Here is a 23626-nt window from a genome sequence, read left to right as displayed (position 1 = left end):
ACAATACATTCCGTCAGTGCTACATAATGTGTAGTTTACAAGCAAAAAAAGTTGTAAGTAATTAAAATAAAAATAGAGAATAAATAGTACATGCATTCAAGTACATACAAGTGATGTAGTCCAGAAGATGAGTTGAGCAGAACAAGCCTACACAACATTTCTATCGCTCTTTGATTAAGCACTCCATATCAATATTAAGGTTTTATATTTTCTTCTGTCACGATTCTTGTTCAGCCCTGAGTTTCGCTTTGCTGTTTCTCTCAGTTTCACAAAATCACACACCCACCACCTTTCGCTTCCACATAGTTGGGATCCAGATCATTTGGTAGTTTTCCATTTTGTCCCCAGATGTTCAGCTCACCAAACACTCCTGTCTCGATCATCTCCTCCTGCCATGGAATTGGAACATTCCCAGTTGCAAACTCGCCGTAGAATTCAGTGTCTTTGTTGTCAATGACAACACCTTTGCAAACTTGCAAACTCGCCGTAGAATTCAGTGTCTTTGTTGTCAATGACAACACCTTTGATGGTGCTGAATGCTCCCACATCATCAATGTCCTTAGCGTAGACCATTTTAGGATCTGGCACGAAGGGAGGAGGTAGCATTCCTGAACATAAGAGAGAAAAAATTAGATTGGAGTAAAGATCCAAATCACAATCGATGGTGCAACTAGTGGTCCTTACCAGCTTCCAATCGCCCCCAGTTGAGGTCTTTAAAGAAGGTCTGATTCTTTAGTTCGACACATTCGTTGTTCTTGAACCCAAGTCTCTTCTCTGGATCTTTCTCCATTAGTCCTTCACAGATGTCTTTAAACTCCTTGCTGAAGGTTGGGGGATATGAAACAGGGTCATTCAGAATACGCCTCGTCACCTCATTGTTGTCCACCTGTGACACAAGAAAAAGAGGAGGGTATGTTTGTACAAATAAATAAAAGCATGTTGCCTGCGGAAGAAAGGTTCATGTGTAGGTCTTACATCTAGATGACATGAATGTATGCACCTGCTCTCCACGACACCTGAATGGTCCCTTGGCGGCAACCATCTCAAACAGAGTGACCCCCAGAGTGAAGTAGTCTACAGTGTAGTCATATTCTTTCTTCTGTAACAGTTCTGGAGCCATGAAACCTGACAAGGAAACATATCTCTGTGATGGAAGTTCCTACTGTATGACTGTATAAAATAACTCGGACGTTGGTCTCTGATTTGAAGTGTAGAATGGAAAAAATGGTAAGTGTAGAAATAAAATGTACTGTCGAATGAATGAATGAATGAATGAATGAATGAGACAATTGGTCAAATACATTAAAAGCAGGGACGTGTTAAATGAACAAAGATCGTGGGTAGGATCGTATGTATTTTGTTGTGGTGCTCAGATGCCCTCATAGAGAATTGTCAAGTATGTGTACTTTCCCAGACCTTAAATTTGAAATTAAAAGGTTACTCCTCTTTTATTTGTCATGGTTCCGCCATCTTGTCTTGTTTATTCTTGGTCCTGGGGCAGAGCCAAGACCAAAGTCTAAGGTTCTTTGTGGAGAGAGAGGTTGGACCTTAAAGATCCTCTCTCTCTCTCTCTCTCCATGTCTCGTCGGTGTCTCCCACCCTTTTGTCTCGTTAGCCTTCCCATCAGTGTTTCATTACCTACACCTGCCTCTTGTTATCATCCAGTGTTTGTTACCCTTTAAATCATCCTCATGTTCATTGTCTTGTGCTCGTGAAATGTACTATACGCGTACTTTACCTGTACTTTACCTGTACTTTACCTGTACTATACCTGTACTATACCTGTACTATACCTGTACTATACCTGTACTATACCTGTACTATACCTGTACTATACCTGTACTATACCTGTACTATACCTGTACTATACCTGTACTACACCTGTACTATACTTGTACTATACCTTGTTCTCTGTCCGTATTACTAAAGTTATACCCTATTTCTGGAATCCTGCCTTGTGAGTTACCCTTGTCATTGGTTCTGTGAAGTCGATGTCCCTTGTTATTATTACCCCGTGTCCTGTAAGTTTAGTGTAGTGTATTTCTAAGTGTTTGTGTAGTGAGTCCTTGTCCTTATTTCAGTTTAAATATTATCCTGTCCTGTTTTCCCCCTCGTGGGATTTTGTTTTGCCTATTGTCTTGTTTTGTATAATATCCTCCTAAACCCCATCCGTGTGTCTGCCTGCACTTGGGTTCTACTTCCCGGTCCACACCGTGACATTATCAGCATAAAAAAAATATAATTGTAAATATATGTATATTTATGTATGAAAGCAAGCGAAACAGTGTTCTTAGCATGTACAGTATACATGTACAGTAAAGGGCTCTGACCTGGGGTCCCTGCATACCCTTGTGTTTTATCTTTTCCTGGTGGTAGTTCAACGGCCAACCCCAGATCAGACAGTCGCACATGTCCTAAAACAAAAACATTTGGAATTTAGTCTGGACCGAGGTGAAAAATAACATGTGAAAAGTGTGCAATTCTCACCGGCATCATTCAAGAGCACGTTTTCTGGCTTGAGGTCTCTGTACACAATCCTGTGCTGGTGCAAATGCTCAAGACCACAGATGATCTGAGCCGTGTAAAAACAAGTTCTAGTTTCATTAAAGCCTGGATTTTTCTCATCCACATTATACATGTGAAATCTATAGTACAGAACAAAAGTTAAAGATAGTGTTATAGAGCATAGAAAAATAATTACTGATTAATTTTGAGATGCATGTTAGCACGTTATAATTAAAGATGGGGCGGTTTCCTTGACACTAAATGTGTCCATTTTAAACCAGGACTAGGCCTTCGTTAAATTAGGATATTTAATTTGTTTTTAAAAACACACTTTACAAAAAAACTCACTGGTGTGCAAAAGAAAAAACAATCGCACTGATATATTTTGAGATGTCAGTGGAAGTTCTTGTCGCTCAAGACACCTCTTAGGCTGGGACTAGTTTTTAACCGCCTCTATATGTAAATTTCTCAACTCTTTGATTGAAATGTTCTTCTGTCCCGTTTCAGTCAATATAAAAAATGTAGTGCCTTATTTTTCATCAAAGTTTAGCAAACATTTTGTTAACCAAAGTAACTTGATGACCTGCTGGCCATACGTCAGGCCTAGAGAGATAGGGTTGTGATGCAAACAGACACTATACCCTCCAGAATATCAATGCTCTCGCTTAGATTACTTTAACAGATTATACTAGATTAGAAGGAAGGCTGCTACAATTCTTCTAGAGATGCAGCACATGATTCTACCAGCACATTACATGCCTATAGAATACTTTGCCAAATAAGTTTTCAGGTTTGTTCAATTTGGTATATGTGTTTATGAGAAAGAACAATGCATTATGTTATAACAATTTTTAAATTACTATTGTATATCATATCTTTGTTTAGGGATGTCACTAGTAAATAACAGTTTTAGACATCCAAGTAATGATTCAGATTTAGATTTATACATAAAAATGTATATGAGGGGCACAAAATATGATCACAATGACAAAAGTTTAACTAAGATACAGCAACAAATCTATTTTGGTACACTCACCAATAAATTTGCTTTAGCTGTATTCGTGAACAATTTGGCATATCAAAATTAATTCTAAAACTGTTTGCTACCTGCAGATGCTATATGAAGTTTGATGTAATAAGTTTGATTGAACAAATGCATTTTTGTCAGTAGGTTTTCAAAATATTCAATTTTCAAAATAGCAGCAAGATATTCATAACAGAAGGCATCAAGGCATTCAAATCATCATGAGCCAAGGATTTAGAGGGAAAAAATTATTAAACCTAAAGTTCAAATGAGCGAAAAAATCTAAGTGAAATTTTGAACTGGTGGTGGCACTGTAGAGTTTAAATTGGAGACTCTGAATTTGCTGTGGGTGATGATGGGACTGTACTCTAACTGTGTACAAAACTTACCCATGCGGTTCTTTGGGCTGCCATAAATACAATGGTAGAATAGGCAAGAAGAAAACTAAGGATATAATGGATACGATAGGAGCTTGAACCCTAACAGGAAGTCTTGCAGCAAATGCTATAATACGTTTTTACTCACATATTGTTTAGCTTTCTAAAACGTGGAGTAACCCGATAGAGTTGTGTGGATTACTTTTAGGATGGATGTGCTTTGAGCTTCAAAAATGGGGTTCTATACAATGCCATTTCAATGCTAAAAAGAGCAAGGAAATTATTTAAATTCTCTCAGATTGTGCTCAGAGGAGGTCGAGTAAAACGGCTTCAATTAAATTTTTGGGTGAACTATTGCTTTTAAACATGTGTGTCTTGGAGATTTTTAAATCTCCAAGATTTAAAATGTGTGTCTTGAAGATTTTTAAACTACACTTTGTGCAAAATACATATGTTACAACTAAATAAGTCATTATTATTGTCCACAAAAATAAATAGGGCCATAAAGGTAGCACCTGAGGTCTCCTCCGTTCATGATGGTCATGACCAGACAGAGGTCTGTTTTGGTCTGGAAAGCATAGGCCAGGGTCACAATGAAGCGACTGTGCACTTTAGCCAGGATGCACTTTTCAATAATAGCACCCTAAGAGAGCCACGGTGAGAAAAGTTCAAACAGACAAGGTTAAACAAGGTAACAGTGAAATTTTGTGGGCGTGCATGTTGCAGAGAAAACTTTTGGGACAGGGTGCTACTAGACAAAGTATTGTTTTCACAGGATTTAACAAAATGATGAGAGATTGATGCTTCACATGATAAGAACGGTCATGTACTGGCTAACATCCTGTATTATCAGGGCCCGTATTTATCAAACATCTCAAAGTGACATTTTAGTCTTAGGTACTGATGCATGAAATTTACTCCTACTTCCAAAGTATAAAAGCAAGTTATCAAATTTATTAAAGCTAAGAATCACTCTCACTCTCTAAATTATTTAAGACAGCTCGAGAGGTCTCCCAAATGCTTAGGAGTTGTCACTATGGGCTTGTGGAACCATATCATTCCAGATTATACACACATAAATTCGGTACTCCCCTACATGGCGAGATTTTGGGTGGCAATTTTTAAAAGTATTAATTTGCGAAATACATTTATTAATAAAATATCATCTAAACACCATTTTCATAATTTAATTTATACATGAAACAAATTTCTTTGTTGCGCAAGATAAAAGGTACCCAGTCCCCTACATGTCAATAATGCTGCACGCAAGAAACTATTTATAACGAAAATAGCATTGTATTTAAAGTAAAACTACTTGACTAAAGCAAATAAAAGCACTTGTTTAAAACTGGTGATTTAGAAATGGTGCTTTATCTTTTATTTTCCAATGTCTATATCATAATTTATTCTCATGAAAAGTTTTTATTGTCATATATATGTTCAATATAAACTCCTTTTATTCTTAAATAAGGAAATATATTCAGTGATTGGTCCGTGCCAATGTTGTCACCCAAAATCCCGTTTGCGGCACAGAAAAGTGTCGTTAATCATCTCTAAGCCTGACACTTAATATTTAGTCCTACACTTCACTTAAATTACGACTGAGCAGCTTTTTAACTAACTTTTAAGCACAGCTTTGAGCCAAGAAGTGTTTTACTCTTAAGTCAATTCTTAGCTGTGTTCTTGTGAGTAAATCTCAGAAGCTTGATAAATATGGGCCCAGATCTTTAGCAAGTACCGATTCACACTTTCTCAAGTTGATTCGTAACATTCCTCTTGTATCTTGTATAAACTGATATTTAAAAAGAATCGTAAACTGAAAATGTGTTAATACTGTGTTGTTAAGTGCTTCCACAAACTCAGAGCAGAACATTCTGAAATGAGCTAGCGACCAGGAAGCAAGAAATTGGTGGCAAAGATGGGATCACATTCCCAAGTCAGAAAGTAGGTCCTTAGATGGAACCTATAAATGTTAGCAACAGGTCAATTCATCTTTGCTAATACCTACAGGGAAGTAGCTTAGCCACTCTTTTCTCCACAAGAGAACTCTATTTCTCTTTGCCTTTCTTTGTGTAATGCTGTGGCTGTCCATCTTTGGAGTATTTATTCCCTTCTCACTCATACTGAGTCTCTATTGCTTCTGAGCTGATTTGTGGAGTTTCACGCTGAGCCTGCAAGCCTCTTTGCACTGAGCCAATACACTATGATTAGACCTACCTAATACCATGTTAAGCAGACATGCAGTTTAATCCTATTTTATGTCTCTATGTGCCTTTACTCTGTTTCCCCAATTGCTCTTTTCCCTACAGTGAGGGCAAGGATGGAGGAGTGCTTGGGATGCGTATACTGTACACCATTTGATTTGTATAGACTAGGCTCTACTGATAAATAATCTCTCTCTCTCTCTCTTACGTCATAACCTTTGCGTTTCTTCAACCTCTTCTTGTTGAGTTTCTTGTCAGCGTACATCTTCCCTGTCGCCTTCATTTGGCAAGCATGGACCTCACCAAATCCACCTTTCCCAAGCACTCTGAAATCCATGAACCAATCCTCTGTAACAGGCTGACTCTCCAGCCATTTAAACTGTACGTAACGCAGAAAGTACATGCTGTCCTTAAAGCCATTCAGTGATTTAGCCTTTAGGTGGGTAAGGATCTGTCGTTCACTCTCTTTAAAGAGATCCCCTCGAACGTTCTTGTAGTCCTCTTTCACCCTGCTCACTGCTTTTTCCTCCAGAAAGTCGCAGAAGTTCTTGGAAGGAGACTCGTAGTATTGGTTGACCATCTTTTGCGCTTTCTGAGGCCTGTCTTTCTCCTGGGCAACGCTGTAGTCTTCAATGTCTTTCCACAAATCTACAGCATTCTTGTGAGCAGCTTCATTTTCGAGATACTGCTGGAAAAGCCGTTTGCCAATTGGCTGCCGCACGCACATGCTGTCAAACGCAGAATCGACCGTGGACTTCATATGTTCGCAATGCCTGATGTGTGGCAGGTTGAGTTTTGCACGATATTTTTTGTCACGCATGGTTGCCGCGGCCGCTCCATCTACACTCCCACGTGCTGACACGTAGGCCGAGTTGGCCACAACAGTCTCCAAACCTCCAAGATCCATGTCTGAGAGACAGAAAGCTAAAACAAAGAACAATAAATAGCTATCAACATCAGTCTATCTATCTTTTGTTCAACTTCAACAATAATGTACAACATTATAACTAAGTCTAACATTTTATGACGTAATAATGAATCATAATGTAGCACATGTAATAAAATGATCATCAGATGTTCATAATTATTTTGGTAACACTTTACAATACGTTTCTATGTGCATGTTAGTAATACATTAGTTTATACATTAGTTAATAGATTGGCCACACAATTACTAATTTTAAGCCTGATTTTGGGCCAAATTTGCCCCCACAACAACCGGGGGTTCTAGCCACAAACTTGTCACGACAGTGGAATATTGACAAAGAAACTCTCAGCAAATATATATATTTATATTCCATAAAAATTTCGCACATCACTTCAAAACAGAACAAATTCCAGGTCGATTTACACTGTAATACTGCATTACATGCAGTTACATGATGAGCTGATACAATAATTATTCTACTATATATTTTGTGTCAGTATATTACAAAATTAAACCTTCAATTCATTTCAATATTGGAAGACAACTGTTTGTGAAAGTTTCATATCTTTTCCCGGTGGGCCGCTGGCAAATGTAGGCCGGCCCACTCAGTACAAAAAGTATGAAGCCATAATATTACATCTCTTTTCTATACAGATAAGTGCGTCTAGTGTGATGGCCGACAAAAGAGCGTGTGAGACTTTGAAAGATGAAAAATGGTTTGTCACATAATTTTAGACCTGTGTTCGAGTTAATATGTCTTAAAAAACCTGAACACCCTGAAACAGAGATTATAGCAGATGAGGCATAAAATGTGACTGTGAGTATAGTCCGTTTTATTAGCAGGGAAGAATTCAATTGACTTCAGAACTATCATCGCAGGTTATTAAATGATTTTTAATTTTTCAGTCAAATTCGTATTCAATGTATAGTTTTAAAAAGCTTTTTAAACTCTTTATATTAAGATTATAAGTAAGCTACGTACTTATTAAGCCCAAAGAGTGAATGTTTTCCCTCCTCTCTTCTCGATTTATAAATCCTTAACACTAACTTTTTAAGACTTGTATAATGTTGATTTTGGACTTTATAGCTCATGTAAAACAATATTTGTTAGCAAGGTCTAGTAACAGCATGTCATGGTCATTCTAAATACATTACCTTATATAACAATAAATACTTTATATTACATTTACAGGTTAATGCAGGCTTTTATATCATTTTGATTTCTGTTTGTTGCTTAGACTGTGCTGGACTTAAATGTATAATGTTTTATTGACTTTGCAAGGTGGCCTGAAAGGTCTTAAAAAACATTTATGAATCATATAGTGCTCAGAACGGTTTGTGAATCAGTGCGTTGCTGTATTATGTTATGTAGCGAACTGGATTTTAGAGCTGGGCGACTCCTGCTGAAGAAATCCAGGCCCACTTTTTACTCCCAGCCCGCCCCTGTGCCCCGGTGACCTATGACTGGGGTTAAGAGCATGCTTTGTAACCCCAGGTTTCCAAGAGACTGTCATTATCAATACCTATCTGCTAAAAGTAATAGTCTCTATTTAAAAGTAATTAAATGAACTTCTAGCAGTAAAGGAATGTGTTAGAGCTTATCAATCGATGTCACGCCGTGTTGAATGTTCCGCCATGTTGGGAGGCAGGCTGCTATTGCGTTCAATGGCGTGTTTAGTTTTTTCTTGTTTGATTAAGTAACATAACTATGGTAGGTCAGTCTTGCTGTATTAGAAACTACAATACCATTATGCGGGTCGTGCTGGAGAAGGCCCTGGTACTTTAACTTTCGATGTCTCAATATATCAAACAAAACAAGTAACGGTACATATCAAATCAATAATAACAGCAGATTATGAGCCTCCCAAGATGGCGGAGCAGCCAGCAGAACTCCAACATAAAACGCAGGGCGTGAGGTCAGCTTCACCTTCTCTATTAACAGCATCTGTGGCATCAGTTTCCACAGAAAATCACTCACATATTCAAGGTATATTGAAGGGTGCAAAGAAGGGTTTACAAGCAAGAACAATTCTATTTTGTGCAACCTTACATGCTTTATAACATTCCAAATATTTCCCACAACATTTTGGACTAGTTAAAATATATGTGTTTTACTTAGTTATAGAAAAGTAAGGAGCAAGAGATCATTCATGTGTGATGTTTCAGTTACTGTGAAAACATATTATACTTAAACCAGTAGGGCTTAAGGATTGTACTAGTTTTACCCTGTTTAAAATATTTTTGGAAAGTGAATAACGAGATGATTTTTTCGTGGATATTTTTTTCTCACATTAATGTCCAGCTGTATTACACTAAACTACATATAACACTGTATTTCCTGTTGTTTTACTCTAAATGATACTTGCACAAAGGCAATCTGTAGCCTGTTGTTGGGTTTGGCAATGACCCTGACACTTCCTCATTCAATTAATGTTTACTTTTAATGTTGTTGCCAAATTATTATATATTAAGCGGAATAAATAAAGTAGGTCTTCAGGTCAGGATAGGAATTTTGTCCCTGAAATCAGACTAAAACTATGTCATATGAAACACCATCCTTTTGTAGTGCCCTTGGAAGGTAAACATATTTGTATGATGGGTTGAGGTATGGAGAATTTGTGTACTGCCAAAATCAATATCTTTGTGACTTTCTTTTGATAATTTATTAGCTTCAATATTCAATCAATCAACTAATACAAATAAAGAAGTTGACCTGTTCAAACCTCTATGTCAATGTATTTTAAGCATTTAGGATGTGATCAGTTTTACAAAGCCTGTTCACTTTCCAATTCATATTTCATCTCTTTCCTTATTCCTATAAAGCATTACTTTCTAAAAGAATGTAAATAGAATGCACAATAGAGTGCACAATTCAATGTATGCTATTTACATTTGTCTCATTGTAAGTGTGCACCCATGATAATATTAATTGTTATCAATAGGTGAATGCATACACTTGTGTAATAAATGTATTATTAAAAATATTACACAGCTTATGAAAAAAACAAAAATTAAGTTTCACATATTATGAAAAATATTTTCCATCTATTCCATTATTCCCTTACCTTTAGGTTTGTAACTCTCCCTTTTGTAGGATCCTGTGTCAAAGGATACCAGTTATGGTTAAAAATCCACCCAAATTAAATCCAAATCATGGGCCCCTCGATTAAGACCTCCGTGGTTCCAAGGACCTGCAAACTTTGTTAAAGTGTGATGGCCCACTTGTGCACCTGCTGTCTAGACCTTATCTTTCCTTGGCTTGACTCATTCTCTTCTCTCCTTCAAATGGGCAGACTGAGGTGGAGAATACAGACCATCTGAAATCCAAATTTATACTTCATTATCTAGTGTGGATTACAGTGTGTGGATTAGGATGGGGAAAAGACTTGTCACAGTCTATTACTGTCTGCTGTGGGTTAGATCAGTTAGCAAGAGGACACTGGGTAGGCATCAAGCCCCATTTAACTCCTATCAAATTCTTACCCTGTAAAACATCAACCATTCATAAAATAAAATGTATTTTTAGTAAAATAAATCAAAGACACAACTGGTTTTTATTAATAAATGTTCCTTTTTAAAAAAATACCTATTTGTCATGATCTAAAATGCTTTTAAAATGTTAAAATATTTAAAACAATTACAAGCAACATATCGATTTTTTAAGTTTTTAAGTTTGAATTTTAATCGCAGGTATTGAAAGAAAAAGATCCAAGTTCTAACAACTTGCCAAATTACATGCTATCAATCCAAAAAATATATAAATGACAAGCTCTCTGTTTTAATTGTTTGAAGTGGAAAAAGTTTTGCAGCTGAATTCCATGCTATGTCATGGAAACCATAAAACTAATTACAAGTGAGCAGGCTGAACATGAGAGCTCAATGGGGAACTCCAAATGTCATTCTAATATGAATGATGTACAGTTCTAGAAAAATATATGTAGCAACGATCACCAAAGTTTTTAAACAATAACTCTGTTACTGTTAATTCATTTCAAACGTTTCCAAGTGTGAGCGAAAGAAAATATTTTTTAGCACATTATTTGAAGAATACATTAAAACAGGTGGATTACATACAATTTATGAGTGAATGTGGACACATAGCCTTCACAATAGATTAAAAAATCCAGTAAAAACAGACATTTTCTGGAATATACTGTAAAATTCCTGTAAAATTCCATGTTTCTCTGTTTTTTTTAATTTGCAGTCTTTTTCTGTAATCTTATGTTTTTAACCATATTTTCAAAAATAAACTGTAACAAAAATCATGTAAAAAAAGGTATTTTCTGACAGCTGAGACACCAGAAAAAAACGTAAGCAAAACAGTATTTCCCTGTAAATCATTGTAATTTTACGTTTTTTAACGTATTTTAAAAATACATGAAAATCTGTAGAAAAACAGTACAATTCAGTTATATTACAGCTTTTTTATAATAATATGAATGATGTAGTATATAAATTGTTGCAGGCAACATGCCCACAGTAAGCCTATGAAGCAAGTATAATTTACTACCCATAATATATATACTATATTTGCTACCCATAATGACAATGTACACAATATATATAGTTGTCAAAATTGACAAGCACTTGCTAAAACTTTTTATTAGTTTAATATTTCCAAAACCCATAAAGGGTGACTACTAATAATGATTTATGGCTAAAAGTAAAACTCACGAAATATGAAGACAAGGGTTAATAAAGACAGCAGTGATATACTGTGCTGTGGAAATAAGAACCCCTAAGCGACCTTGAGCTTGTCTTCCACATTACCAAGGAAGAACTGTTCAGGTAAAGCCAATGTTCATACTTGTACCTGTGGAGGTACAACCAGGTAAGACCGGATTTAGTACATGTTCCTTAAGAGGGTCAGAGGAGGGAGCTGTCTTATATTGGAAGTTGAAAGCATACGGTTGAAAGAGAGGAGAGAGAGAGAGAGAGAGAGAAATAATTAGGTTAAGCAAGGTTTGACCTGTGACATTGATAAAAAAGAGTTTGTTGATGTTACCTGAACATGTCATCGGTCTGATTCACTGAAGTTTAACACCAAGTGAACAAGCTCACAGTCTCATTCAAACCAATTCGAAACATTCAAACCAATGTGTGTGTGAATGCGTAAGGCAGTCTGGTTAAGAACATTGTTTGGTGTAGTGTTTGATGTTTGGGTTGTAATCTGTCTAAAACTGACAAACTAAAAACCATTAGCTACTTACAGCTTTATAAATTACAGAGGAGCGCCACCTTCTGCAGAAATGAGAGGAGTCAACTCCTTAACCTGTAATATTTTACCGAGAATGCTTTGATTGCCTAATGTTAACTCTGAAATGCACATAGCTGTACCAAAATATATTCTATTTTGTCAGATTGTATTGCAAATGAAAGGTTGTGATGTAAGGCTGTTGGCCAAGTAGAGCTCAGGCTCTCTTTGAGTGATAACTTCTGACTCAAGATATATATTCGAAATAATGGGAAAAGGGACTTTAAATAAGAAATAGCATAGCACGCCATGTTTTTATTTTGTTAAAAGAACACTAGTGCGCAGTTGGTATAGCCACCATTAAAAAAAGAAAATACATTAATTGTCAAATAACAGTTTAGGCTGCCGTTACATTATTCAAAGTTATGCGATGTCAAACCACTAGAGGGCGCACGTGATCTCATCTACTACATCACATCCGGCTTTCGCCAATGGAAAGAAGTCAACACTGGTGACTCGTGTGAGTGTAAATAGAATATTTATACAACACGTGGATAGCACTGTACAATATTTACGTTTTTAAACAATATAAATAAACGTATGTTTGTATCATTGCAGTGGCGATCACAGCTATGGCTCGGCCTCTGTTTGGTGGCGCCTTTTCAGTAGTTATTCCACCCAATGCCCAGGATATCAGGTAATTACGTTTACAATACAAATCTTTATGTCTGGTATTTTTAAAAATCAGAATAAATGAGCCAAAACAGGCGACTAACAATTCATGAAACAGTTTAGTGTATTTGTGTAGTAAAGCTCTCTCTCCTCGGCACTCTGCAGTGAGCTGAGGCAGATCCCTGATAACCAAGAAGTGTTTGCTAATTCTCAGACAGATCAAAGCATCGTCATTGAGCTGCTGGAGTACCAGAGCCAAGTGCAGGACGCTGAGGCAGCCAGGTACTGCTCCACATGACATTAGAGTCCAGACTTAAATGTCTTTCGAAGATTTAACAGGTGTGGGTGTGATAAAGACCTATACAAACAGCTTCTAACTATCAACAGATGCCTGTGTTGTAAACATCACAGCAGTTATCAAAATGAAAGAATCTGAAACTGTGCTTTCTGAACTATACTGCTAGAAATGATGTCGGAGAGACTGACAAGGAGGAAAAGGGGATTGTTCACCAACAAAGGAATGAATTTTCTTTCATCATTTGCTCACCCTCATGTCATTCCAACTGTGGGACACAAAAGAAGAAATTTGGACAACATTGGACCTATTGTAACAAAGGTGAATGAATGATGACAGAATTTTTATCTTTGGGTGAGCTATCCCTTTAGGTACAGATCACATCAGTACATTACTGAAGTGAATGTTAGCTTAGCAAAATAGTCAAAAATTCAATTTGGACGAACCCAACCACAGTTTATCTGGAAAAAGTCCATATCTGAACCAACTAGGAAAGATTTGTCTCATATAAATAATTTGTTTCACTGGATGAATTGAAAGTAGTGCACAGAAAGGGGTGTGGATAACCGGTTCTCTGGTTGTGGCAGGTATCATTTTGATGATGTGGCTGCCACTAACGGGGCGGTAGAGTCGGGATCCTGGGAGATCAGAGGTGTGGAGCAGCTCTCCCAATCACAGCTGTCTTTACAGGAATGCAGTTCTGCATGGCTGCTATCTGGTGCTCAGCTGGTCTCAAAATTTAATGAGCAGGTATGTTGAAAAATCATTCAGCTCGACTGGTTTAACCACAGGTGGACTACAATAAATAAGCTTCAGGTGTACAAATGGGCCTAATGTGTCTTGAAGAGGTTTTTAAGGACAACAGTGGAGGACTGTGTGACTGAATTATTAATCCAAAACAAGAGTTTTAATTCTGGTAATTGAACATTGGAAAGTGGAGCTACTGCATTTAGGTGGTGTTTACATTAGCCCGTTGTCGTACAGAAACAGCGTTTATAACAAAACCGATTCTCGTTTATACTGCCGTTTCCTCATGCATTTTAGAGAAAGTCTGCGTTTACACTACACTACCGAAAACGCATGTCAGATGACCATTCAGACACGCTGTGCTTGCGCACATAAATCTAAGTTGGTTGTTGATGACAGTTGGTTACTATTCACAGACCGACCAGTACATGTCATACTTAACTATCACTTTCCTTTCTTTCTTAAAAGAATTGCATAAGTTACGGCATGTGAAGAACAACTGCTTTCTTAGTTTACTTGTGACACCTTTTTTCTTTAGCGCTGATTCAAATGCCTTGTGTGTGGTTTGGGTTGTTTTGAATTGCGAAATCTTATATGAGCAAGTTTATGATTGCCGACACAGTTACTTTATTCCTGGATTGACCAACTGCAATAAACAACAGAAGACTGAATGATAAACTTTGAGCCAAGGCCAAGGAAAAATTCTGTGTTTGTTTTTTATGTATTATTTAGCAGTGTTATTAGTTTTTAGGAAGTATCTTGCATGAAATATCCCTATCCAACAGATATCGCTGAAATCTCCTGAGAAATCAGTCCTTGGACTTTTTTTAGATTTTTGTTAGGAGTTAAGCATTTTGTCATATGTACGAATTCATTACTTTGCAGGCAAAAAACACTGTCAATATTCACCTGTGCCTGTTCCGCCTGCCACAGTTCACCACCGATATCTTGGTGACATTCAACGATCCTGTTTGTATCAAGTAAGTTGCTTATACACTTCACTCATAGTTATATACACTATAAAACGCAACACTTCTGGATTAACCATATTATTTGGGATTTTAATGGTATAGTTATGGTATTATTGATGTAAGAAGTTTGTTTCAAGCCCGTTTCTCTTTCAGCCCTCTAAGCAGCAGTGCAGCTGGAAATGTGGCCGCTGTTCCATGGACACTACAAGACTTCCAGAGCGTTTTTCAGTCCTTTCGACTGCTCAACCATGGAGTGTTTGGATAGATTCTCGATTCTTACACTGAGAGAACTGAAAGACGATGTTGATTATCCTGTTTAAGCTTTAAACTAGCAGGACTTTACAGGTTAAAAGGAAAAACTTAACTACTGGATAGCAACACACGTTTGTCCATCAAATATTTTTCTTGTAGTGCAGATGAGGTGTTTGTAAAAAATAAAGTTTCAGCAAGACAAACTTGCTGATTCATTCAGAATCATTCATTTTAATTAAGTTGTTCAAGCACGTGCAAGAGACAGTCATCATTTCCTTCTGTATTCATTTAAAAATTATCACATCATTCACCAATGTTAACCAATGTAGAACTGGAAGTTGTCTTTGTTGAAAGTCTGGATTTTCCTAAACTTCAAAATATAAGATTCTATTCTTTTTATCTTCAGCGTTGAAAGTACTTCTAAACATTTTGTGTCTAGCTTCAGATGTCTAACATCATTTGTTTTTAATGAAATAAATTTTAAAGTGTGGATAAGGTGCACAAATAATATATAGAAAAAAAATAAGCTAACTATCAAATATAGTTCTTTAAAGATTATAAAGAGAAAGTCAGGTTAATCTGGTTCTACATTACAAAATCAGCTCTGTATTTGTACTAAAAGAACACCTAGTGTTTGTCATAAAAAGGGGCAAATAGAAGAGTCATTCTTTTTAAAATTAGTTTATTCCTAAATTGTATATTGTCATATCACAGACCAAAAATAAACTTATGCAATTGCCTTACAGTGATTCCCAAGTGTATAATTTAATACAAACGATAAGTTATTGTAATATTGTTAATGCACTAAACAGCTCTAAGCATTCAGTACAAATACCTTTAATGTAAGGCAAATGGTGATCGTATGTCCTGTTTTTTTCAGCAAATATTATTGGATTTCTTTTATTCAAATTGGCAGTCTTATAACTAAAATGGTATGGTTTGATTCTACAGTGCTGTTATTAATTCATTATGAATTTTCCAGCAACTGCAACAGAAATCCTTACATAAAGGCACCAGCAGAACAAAACAGACGACTTTTGATTTTATGTTTGGTAATGATGTTTCATTTTAACTTCTGTTTAATGTACTGTAAGTGTTTGTCCTTCTAAACATGATGAAAACACAGCAGCAGTAATCCTACAGCCCTCCGAGGAAATACTAAAACAACAAATGTTTATATTCTCTAAGAACAACATTCAGTACAGTACATGTGATTCATACTATACCATTCACCATGGCATGCAGATGCAGAAGCTCACATTTAATCTTTGGGAAAAGGTTAAAAGTATAAGTCAAATATAAGTTAATATTCATTAATTATGCATTCATTTTCATTTATCTCTACTGATTATTTTTTCAGGTAACAGTTGATAACAGTTCTAAAAGATTTTGACAATTTGAAATGCACCTGTAATATGGTGAAAACCCACTTCATAGCCAATAAATCGGTCAACCACTACAATCCACAATTTAACAATGGCATGTTATACATTTGCATAAACAATCTTCTTCTGAAGAACACAATTTACAGTAATGTTGATTTAAGTGCAGATTTCTTTTCCTTAATAAAACCCTTTGTAAACAGCTGGAGTGTAAGGTATAAGAGCATAGAAATAACTCAACCTTCTGCATTCAGTCCTTTCTAATAATGTTTTTGTTATTAATAGTAGACAAGACTTGGTGTTATATGGTTGAAATAGCTGCCTGAGGCACTGCAAATATGGCCTCTGAGCACAGTGATTTTCCTTAAAGGACTTTGTTACAGTATGGATAAGCACCAGTACTTTTCCTTTGTGAGTTTTTTAAAGGGATAGTTCACCCAAAAATAGAAATTCTGTCATCATTTACTCACCCTAATGTTATTTCATACCTGTATAAATGACTTCTGTTCTGATAACCAAAGAGAGATATTTTGAAGAATGTAAGCAATTGTCAGTTCTGGAACATCATTGACTACCATAATAGGTGTAAAACAGAACAAAAATATACAATATTTTTTTCAACTATGGTAGTGGACGAGGGTGAGTAAATTATAACAGAATTCCCATTTGTGGGTGAACTATCCCTTTAAATGTGTGTTCTTAATCAAGTCGTATTCCAAGTTGCATATGTTTGTGATAAGAGATCTTTTAAACAGTCCCTTGCTGTTAGTAATTAAATATAAATTATTACTATATCACATATTTGTTAATATTTCATTATCTTTAAAAAATCGGTTCTTAAAACATCAAGTTGATAGTGAAACACTAGTGGCTGTGATACAAAGTACGCAACTCGTTCCACAAAACTAAAGAGAGGATGGTGTGCGGACCGAGCCGGAAGTAAGAGGCTCCGAGACCTTTATAAAGACCAGTCATACCTTCCTTCTTCAGCGTCTTTGAGAAGCAGTCCGAAAAACTTCTGTACAGTATGCCCTGCAGAGAAAAATGTCACATAGAACATCTTTGTTAAAGATTTTAGCAATTTGAGAAATTGATGCATGAAACTGGATTTATGTCCTTAATGGTTAATAACAACCACGATTAAAGTTGCTGGCTTTGTTGTTTATAGCTATTAGAGGTTTACCTTGCCGAGATGGTCCACAGGCTGGTTGTAAAGGCGAGTGCTAATCACATCAAAAGGTGTCATAGCCGATACAACCACTACACTACTGATCATACCAGCACTGAGAGCTATTAACCAGCTGCCCTCTGGGAAAAGCTAGAAATGACGGAGAAAAGAGATACATTATTTAAAAAAGCGATTTTACTTTCATTTTACTGTAATTTCAAGTGAACTGTACTTGAAGCATTTCCTCTGTTTTTAAAGGATCTTAAATCTTATTCAGACCCGGCATGTTCACTGTAGATGAAAATCTTGTAAAGCTAGATTACTACAAAGCCTTCCAGGTAATGCTGTGATCCATAATACTGGAAGGCATGGGGAAATAGGATGTCAGTTAATTCAACGATACTTAACCGTACTATTAAAGGTCCAGTGTATGACATTTTTTGGCATCTAGCAGTGAGGTTGCCAATTCCACCTCTCCCTTTTGAAGCACAACTGTTGTCACGTTTTTGCTGCTTTGTCAAAGGAGATTTTCGTTTTTCCAAACGCATTCTTTAGAGCAGTTTCTCCGTTAAGGGCTTCTGTAGAAACTACATGGCGAATTCCATGCAAGGGGCCCCGCTTTACGGGGTGTATCGTTATGTAAGGTCTTTACACACCTCTGAAGACATTATATTATATTGCATTTCTGTCAATGTATCAATAAAAAATTACCCATTGGACCTTTAAGTGAAATTCTTCCGAAATTCCAAAGAATTGCACTTTCATTAGAATATCTTAAATGATTTCTAGTTTCTACATGAGATGATACATTTGATGTTTACCTGTAAATCAATGACTAATTCTTTAGAGGCAGAGAAGGTGGAGAGTTGAGCGGCTGATCCCACGCTGACTCTTGGGACTGCTGCACTTGCCCCCCTCCATAATCCTAGAATGCCGTGCTGTTTGTGGATGTTCATTAGCGCATGCACCATTCCCTGACGGATGACAAACCAAACAGAAATAATCACTTTGTTTTAATCTATAACAAAAGTAAACTGAATATTCAAACCGGTTCCTTTTATAATGGAGGCACAAATCTGTTATAACTGTGAATTACATTGTAAAGATAATCGTTTAATCTAGAGATAATGTATAACAACCGTTTTTAATCATGATGTCATCATCATTATTATAATTTTAATCGTAATCTTTGTTTATTATTTAAAGTAGCTTTTCAATACCGTATGCTTGTTTTGTGTGTGTATTGGCTGAAGTGCATGGATTGAGTCCAAAAAAATGTCCTTTACAAATTCTGAATTGAAGGGATACTCAATTAAATTACCACAAAGGTAAATGTACAATGTGATTTCAGAGCCCAAATATCAAAAGGGAACATACAATCTCTCCCTTTAATGGCATAGAAATAAACAAAACTCTAAAGTTTAGAGAATTCTGATGGAAAGTAAACTCACCCGATGTTTATACTGGTGGCCAACTGCAATAGAGGAAGTTGCCTGACTCTGAAGGTGTGTCTTTACCTGAAGGAAACAAAAACACAAAATAATATAAAGTAAATGATTGGTAAACTAGTAAGAAAAATATGACCGATTGTGTTTTCATTCCTGATAAAATAAAGCTTGAATGCGTAAGTGAAAAGTATACTGTTAGTAAGTTAACTTTAGTTAAGGTGTCATCGTCAGCAGTCATGATACCATCCACGTTACATAATCGATTTTATTTTATTAATAAAGTCACAATAAACAATAATTCCGCCAACTGTTATACTTTTTTTAGAATTCTTGTGTTGACGGTTGCCAAGCAACGTCGGTATTTTACGAGATACGTTTGATTCAGATTTCAAGTGATATTCTTGCATTACTTCAGTGTGTAAACTGTAAATCGAATATATTTTTAAACACAGAATTTGAAGTGAGAACTGTTCCTTTAATATAATTAAGGCATTCTATTATGGTGTTCTTGTTACTTTAGCTGCGCGCACCCAATAAAAGCCCCATAAATATGCTCACGAGATCCAAATAACGTTACGTCTACGGAGCCAAACGTCACTCACCACGTGCTTAATCTACCACTGAAAAACGCGACGGTCAGTTTGACATACCAGGTAAATCGGGCTTCCCATAACTGCTCCAACAACACCGGCAACGGCCCCGGCCACTGTGCTCTTTGCCGCGCTGACCCTTCCGTCCGTGTGAATGTAGCCCAAGGACTCGATGATGGCGTAAGACCCCAGCCGGACCCCATTCATACACATCTGATAAACCAATCCGGGTACCAATCCCTTCTGTAGACCGGCCAGTCCATCTATTTTACCTATCGTGTAAAAGGCGTGAAACACGTTCCTATAATAAATCTGGTAGGTCCCTCGGCTTTTTAGTTCTCCTTGCAGTTGCATCCGAGTTTTCACGACCTCTAAAGGGTTTGTAAATAAGCAAGCACCACATGCAGCCACGCCGCCGAGAACGAAATCCATGTTCAATGTAACTATGCCTGGAAACACTTTGGTTAAAATGATGTACACGCGAACCGGGACGACTCTTTTTTTTATTACTTCAGACAAAGTAATCTAGACCTAAATTGATCGGACGCGGGGAAATAAAACAATTTTTTGTCCATATATGCCCAATTGCATTTTGCTTATGCGGTTTCTGTAGTCCCTCCAATAGTCATGGGAAGGTTTTGCCGATTGTGTGAATGTCAGATTGTCTCAGCCGGGGGTGTTCATAGTTTCGTCCAATCAGAACTCTAATATCGCCTCAGCCTTTTTCACTCATCCACTGATTGGACGATTCTGAAACGTCAAGCTCCATAGTAATGATGCACAGCAGAGCTTGATTTTATTTGCTGTTTTTTTAAGTTTAATATTGTTTTGAGTTTTAGAGTAGGTCTGTTGGTATTTTTTCCTGACTAGATATACTTGTTAAGGCTAGTCAAATCCATGCCACCCATATTTTGAAGTTTTTACTGTATGTATTGCTGCATTTAATTAACAATTTTTACCATACATAAGAAAAAGTGTGCCTATTTGTGGTCAGATCATTGCTGGGCTATACAGTCATTTGCAAAGGTCGTGTGTGTATCTTTAATTCCAGGGCAATATAAAGGTGGAACTGTTTACAAGCTTTTTGAGGCCATGACTTTTTTATGAGATAGCATATGGTGATTTCATATATCGTGGGGTGAAAACCAGAGGGGCGTAGTGACATTTCATCAACTTTACTGGAGTAAACACATCGTGGAACTTAACCAACTAATCTTCTCTTTCCCCCTTAATACCATAAAGTTTATTTAGTACGATATTGATACGTACAGTACATGCCTCCATGGCATTTACTAATTTAAATCAACATTTATGCATTTGGCAGAACTTTTATCTAAAGCAATTTAAAGTGCATTTCAATAAATGTGTTTTAGAAAACAAACCTATTTTCATGAACCCATTTCTTTCAAATTCAACCTTTCACCAGATAAGATTGAAACAGATATTTAATAGAACTGTTTTTTGTGATCAGTTTGTCAACAACAATACCAAAACATTTGTTACATCTTACAATGATTACTATTTTTGACAAATAGTATCTGCCGATTTTCTCAGTTGTTAAAATTAAATTGTATGCTATATAAAATATAAATGTTAACTGCTTATTTTATTAGCTTTATTAGATTAGCTTTAAACTAGCATGCTATTGGACTACACTTTAAGGAGTTTCAGAAACATTTAATTATGCAAATCTAGACAAAGATGTGATAATTTATTTGACAGACATATTGAAACATTTCTTTAACTCCAGGTTTATACAGTTTGGGTTCACACAGTACTGAATTGAAATTCACAATTCCCTCAATTTAAAATCAATGCCATTTAACTTGAATATGAATGAAACACAATTTATTGCACATTCAGAATATTACACAAAGGTAAAAATCCACTGCAGCATCTCTGAGATCAGTCCATCACATCTCCAAATTGTGTTACTTTGGGCTTTGCAGGTGATGTCAGAGTTGAAGTCTCCTCCTCTGTATTTATAATAAAAATATGGTCAAATTTACATAATAAAGACCAGAATTTAGTGATATAAATGGCAGGATTAATGTTAAAGTCACCATGACATCAAACAGGAAAATATAAGTGTTTTACACATTGTTGCAGTGATTTTTATAAATGATTTATCTGTGCACACCATTATTTAAAAAAATGCATTTGTAATCTTATTTAAAATCATTTAAGATCATCTCCCCTTTTCAAAAACAACTCTTCACCACATGATGTAAGACACAAAAATGAGGTAGGACTATACTGACTCTCCAACGGCCAGGTAATTTTACCCTTCGCCTCCAGGCACAACTTACAACAAACCAATCAAAATGGGCAGGGCAAATAAAGCCTACACTTTCTTCAAATTTCAGGAGCCGTTTCACTCAGATATACATAACGATACAGAAGAGAGGTCAATAGAAACTTCCGTTTCATGGTGACTTTACGTACAGTCTCTCAAGCTTGTTATTTTAAGGAATCGACAAGCATGTACACACTTACGGGGAGAGTTTCTGTCAGGAACTTTTCCTGTCTCAAGGAATAACCACAAGTCTGTGCACTTCCTCGTTTCCCAGCGGGTTACTGAATAACTAAATACAGAAGAAGCAACTGTGCAGACCAGAGAAAATATCACCATCAGCCAAATACTAATACTTTGTGTATAAATTAAAAAAATGATCTTGCATGATGTTCAGATAAAAATGCAGGCTTACCAATAGATACTAGAAGATTCCACTGCAACGGATAAGGCATTCTTTTCTGAAGTACTCGCTGTACAATAAATAAGCCGGCGGTGCCTGGTAAAAAAAAAGAGATATTACATTTTAAGTATTCAATTTAAATATTTAATACTGAAATTAATGATTTTGTTTTTGAAAGATATTTGCTTCTAAAAATGTTAAAACTATGAAACAGAAATGAAAGATCATAAAAAAGAACTGCAGTATTATAACGATTTCATTAGTGATTTGTCCACCAGGTAATACAAAGAGCACACAAAGCATCACACAAGTGACCATTTATTAAAGTCAACACTTACCCAGTATAAAGCTTGCTGTGCCTTTCATGAAGGCATAGGACTGGCAGGCGGCATACTGCTGCAAACCCTGAGAGGATGACAAGGAGTATCATCTTTGCTATTATTACATGAATTAGAATACAGTGGCAAGAAAAAGTATTTGAACATTTTCTGTTGGACTTGGTCATTTAATGTAATTAGATCTTCACCAAAGTCACAAATATGTGTATGCTTAATGGATGTGCTCAATAAAGACATGGAAGATAATGCCTGTTTGTGTTTTATCCGCTTAGAAATATTATGTTTGTTCATATTTGTGACTTTGGTGAAGATCAGTTCAGACATTTCATGACCAATTTAAGCAGAAAACAAGGAAAATGACAATGGTTCACATACTTTTCTTGCCACTGTATATACATGTTACATCACAATGACAAGGTCTGGCATACGGGCAATAGTAAAGGGCAAGGGTACTGTTTGTAATGTAAGGTTGATTATGTTCTGTACATTGTAGCCTATATTTAGCTGGAAAGCCATTAATGGGATAACAAAGCGTTTATTATGGTAATACATTTCATAAACGAACATCTTTAGCTGGACGACTCATACATTTCACAGTAACAGTGAGACATGTTAGAATGTTTTATACCTACCGGGTGCTTCGCTGCAACTGCATCATCAACTTTACTCAGTCCGAGATTAACCATTCCGCTAAAAATATATTTCTTTACAATTATGAATTATAACCTTCAAGATGGTATAACAACTTATGCAACCTAACTCTGTTTGGTATCAAACATTAGCTTGTAAGGCGAAGAAGATCTGAGGGAAAAAAATTCACATAGTGACCTCTTGT

At 36.2% G+C, this 23626-nt stretch overlaps 4 protein-coding genes across 6 annotated transcripts; 1 reads left to right on the top strand and 3 right to left on the bottom strand.

Moving 5' to 3' along the window:
• Positions 1-266: 266 nt before the first annotated feature.
• grk1b (G protein-coupled receptor kinase 1 b) lies at positions 267-10216 on the bottom strand. The gene is made up of 9 exons (XM_056746292.1): positions 10104-10216; positions 6319-7034; positions 4422-4549; positions 2488-2645; positions 2331-2414; positions 1001-1125; positions 685-886; positions 522-608; positions 267-463 (listed from the first exon to the last, which is right to left on the bottom strand). The coding sequence occupies exons 2-9, from the start codon at positions 7015-7017 to the stop codon at positions 267-269; spliced, it is 1680 nt and encodes a 559-aa protein (XP_056602270.1). The 5' UTR covers positions 7018-7034; positions 10104-10216.
• A 2504-nt stretch (positions 10217-12720) lies between these two features.
• rangrf (RAN guanine nucleotide release factor) lies at positions 12721-15568 on the top strand. The gene is made up of 6 exons (XM_056747209.1): positions 12721-12752; positions 12851-12929; positions 13070-13186; positions 13787-13949; positions 14832-14926; positions 15071-15568. Exons 2-6 carry the CDS (start codon positions 12865-12867, stop codon positions 15180-15182), a joined length of 552 nt encoding a protein of 183 aa, XP_056603187.1. The 5' UTR covers positions 12721-12752; positions 12851-12864; the 3' UTR covers positions 15183-15568.
• A 428-nt stretch (positions 15569-15996) lies between these two features.
• slc25a35 (solute carrier family 25 member 35) lies at positions 15997-20516 on the bottom strand. 3 transcript variants are annotated; one of them, XM_056747207.1, is made up of 6 exons: positions 19818-20512; positions 19171-19236; positions 18541-18693; positions 17735-17869; positions 17529-17583; positions 15997-16435 (listed from the first exon to the last, which is right to left on the bottom strand). In XM_056747207.1, exons 1-6 carry the CDS (start codon positions 20187-20189, stop codon positions 16431-16433), a joined length of 786 nt encoding a protein of 261 aa, XP_056603185.1. In that variant the 5' UTR covers positions 20190-20512; the 3' UTR covers positions 15997-16430. The 3 variants fall into 3 exon arrangements, with proteins under 3 accessions (XP_056603185.1, XP_056603184.1, XP_056603186.1); XM_056747206.1 differs by having other exon boundaries at positions 15997-17583; positions 19818-20510; XM_056747208.1 differs by lacking the exon at positions 17735-17869 and having other exon boundaries at positions 15997-17583; positions 19818-20516.
• Positions 20517-21447: 931 nt separating this feature from the next.
• On the bottom strand, positions 21448-23581 carry tmem141 (transmembrane protein 141). Its single transcript, XM_056744870.1, has 5 exons — positions 23424-23581; positions 22792-22858; positions 22466-22549; positions 22254-22361; positions 21448-21733 (listed from the first exon to the last, which is right to left on the bottom strand). Exons 1-5 carry the CDS (start codon positions 23475-23477, stop codon positions 21663-21665), a joined length of 384 nt encoding a protein of 127 aa, XP_056600848.1. The 5' UTR covers positions 23478-23581; the 3' UTR covers positions 21448-21662.
• Between the last annotated feature and the right edge of the window lie 45 nt (positions 23582-23626).

Source organism: Triplophysa dalaica, chromosome 4 (assembly GCF_015846415.1).
Source record: "Triplophysa dalaica isolate WHDGS20190420 chromosome 4, ASM1584641v1, whole genome shotgun sequence".
In the NCBI taxonomy this organism is placed as follows: Eukaryota; Metazoa; Chordata; class Actinopteri; order Cypriniformes; family Nemacheilidae; genus Triplophysa; species Triplophysa dalaica.
This window is presented reverse-complemented; position numbering and strand designations above follow the sequence as displayed.

What these genes read in the sequence shown, in the direction of transcription:
- grk1b (XM_056746292.1), bottom strand. Translation starts at nt 7,017, where the DNA reads ATGGATCTTGGAGGTTTGGAGACTGTTGTGGCCAACTCGGCCTACGTG. An exon ending in ATGAACGGAGGAGACCTCAG is followed by an intron (nt 2,646 to 4,421) that starts GTGCTACCTTTA and finishes TCTGTACTATAG; the next exon opens with ATTTCACATGTATAATGTGG. An exon ending in CGTGCTCTTGAATGATGCCG is followed by an intron (nt 2,415 to 2,487) that starts GTGAGAATTGCA and finishes TTTTTGTTTTAG; the next exon opens with GACATGTGCGACTGTCTGAT.
- rangrf (XM_056747209.1), top strand. Translation starts at nt 12,865, where the DNA reads ATGGCTCGGCCTCTGTTTGGTGGCGCCTTTTCAGTAGTTATTCCACCC. An exon ending in TCTCAAAATTTAATGAGCAG is followed by an intron (nt 13,950 to 14,831) that starts GTATGTTGAAAA and finishes ATTACTTTGCAG; the next exon opens with GCAAAAAACACTGTCAATAT. An exon ending in AACGATCCTGTTTGTATCAA is followed by an intron (nt 14,927 to 15,070) that starts GTAAGTTGCTTA and finishes TTTCTCTTTCAG; the next exon opens with CCCTCTAAGCAGCAGTGCAG.
- slc25a35 (XM_056747206.1), bottom strand. Translation starts at nt 20,189, where the DNA reads ATGGATTTCGTTCTCGGCGGCGTGGCTGCATGTGGTGCTTGCTTATTT. An exon ending in GCCACCAGTATAAACATCGG is followed by an intron (nt 18,694 to 19,170) that starts GTGAGTTTACTT and finishes GTCATCCGTCAG; the next exon opens with GGAATGGTGCATGCGCTAAT. An exon ending in CTGTGGACCATCTCGGCAAG is followed by an intron (nt 17,584 to 17,734) that starts GTAAACCTCTAA and finishes TTTTCTCTGCAG; the next exon opens with GGCATACTGTACAGAAGTTT.
- tmem141 (XM_056744870.1), bottom strand. Translation starts at nt 23,477, where the DNA reads ATGGTTAATCTCGGACTGAGTAAAGTTGATGATGCAGTTGCAGCGAAG. An exon ending in GAATCTTCTAGTATCTATTG is followed by an intron (nt 22,362 to 22,465) that starts GTAAGCCTGCAT and finishes TGGTCTGCACAG; the next exon opens with TTGCTTCTTCTGTATTTAGT. An exon ending in TCCTGACAGAAACTCTCCCC is followed by an intron (nt 21,734 to 22,253) that starts GTAAGTGTGTAC and finishes TTATAAATACAG; the next exon opens with AGGAGGAGACTTCAACTCTG.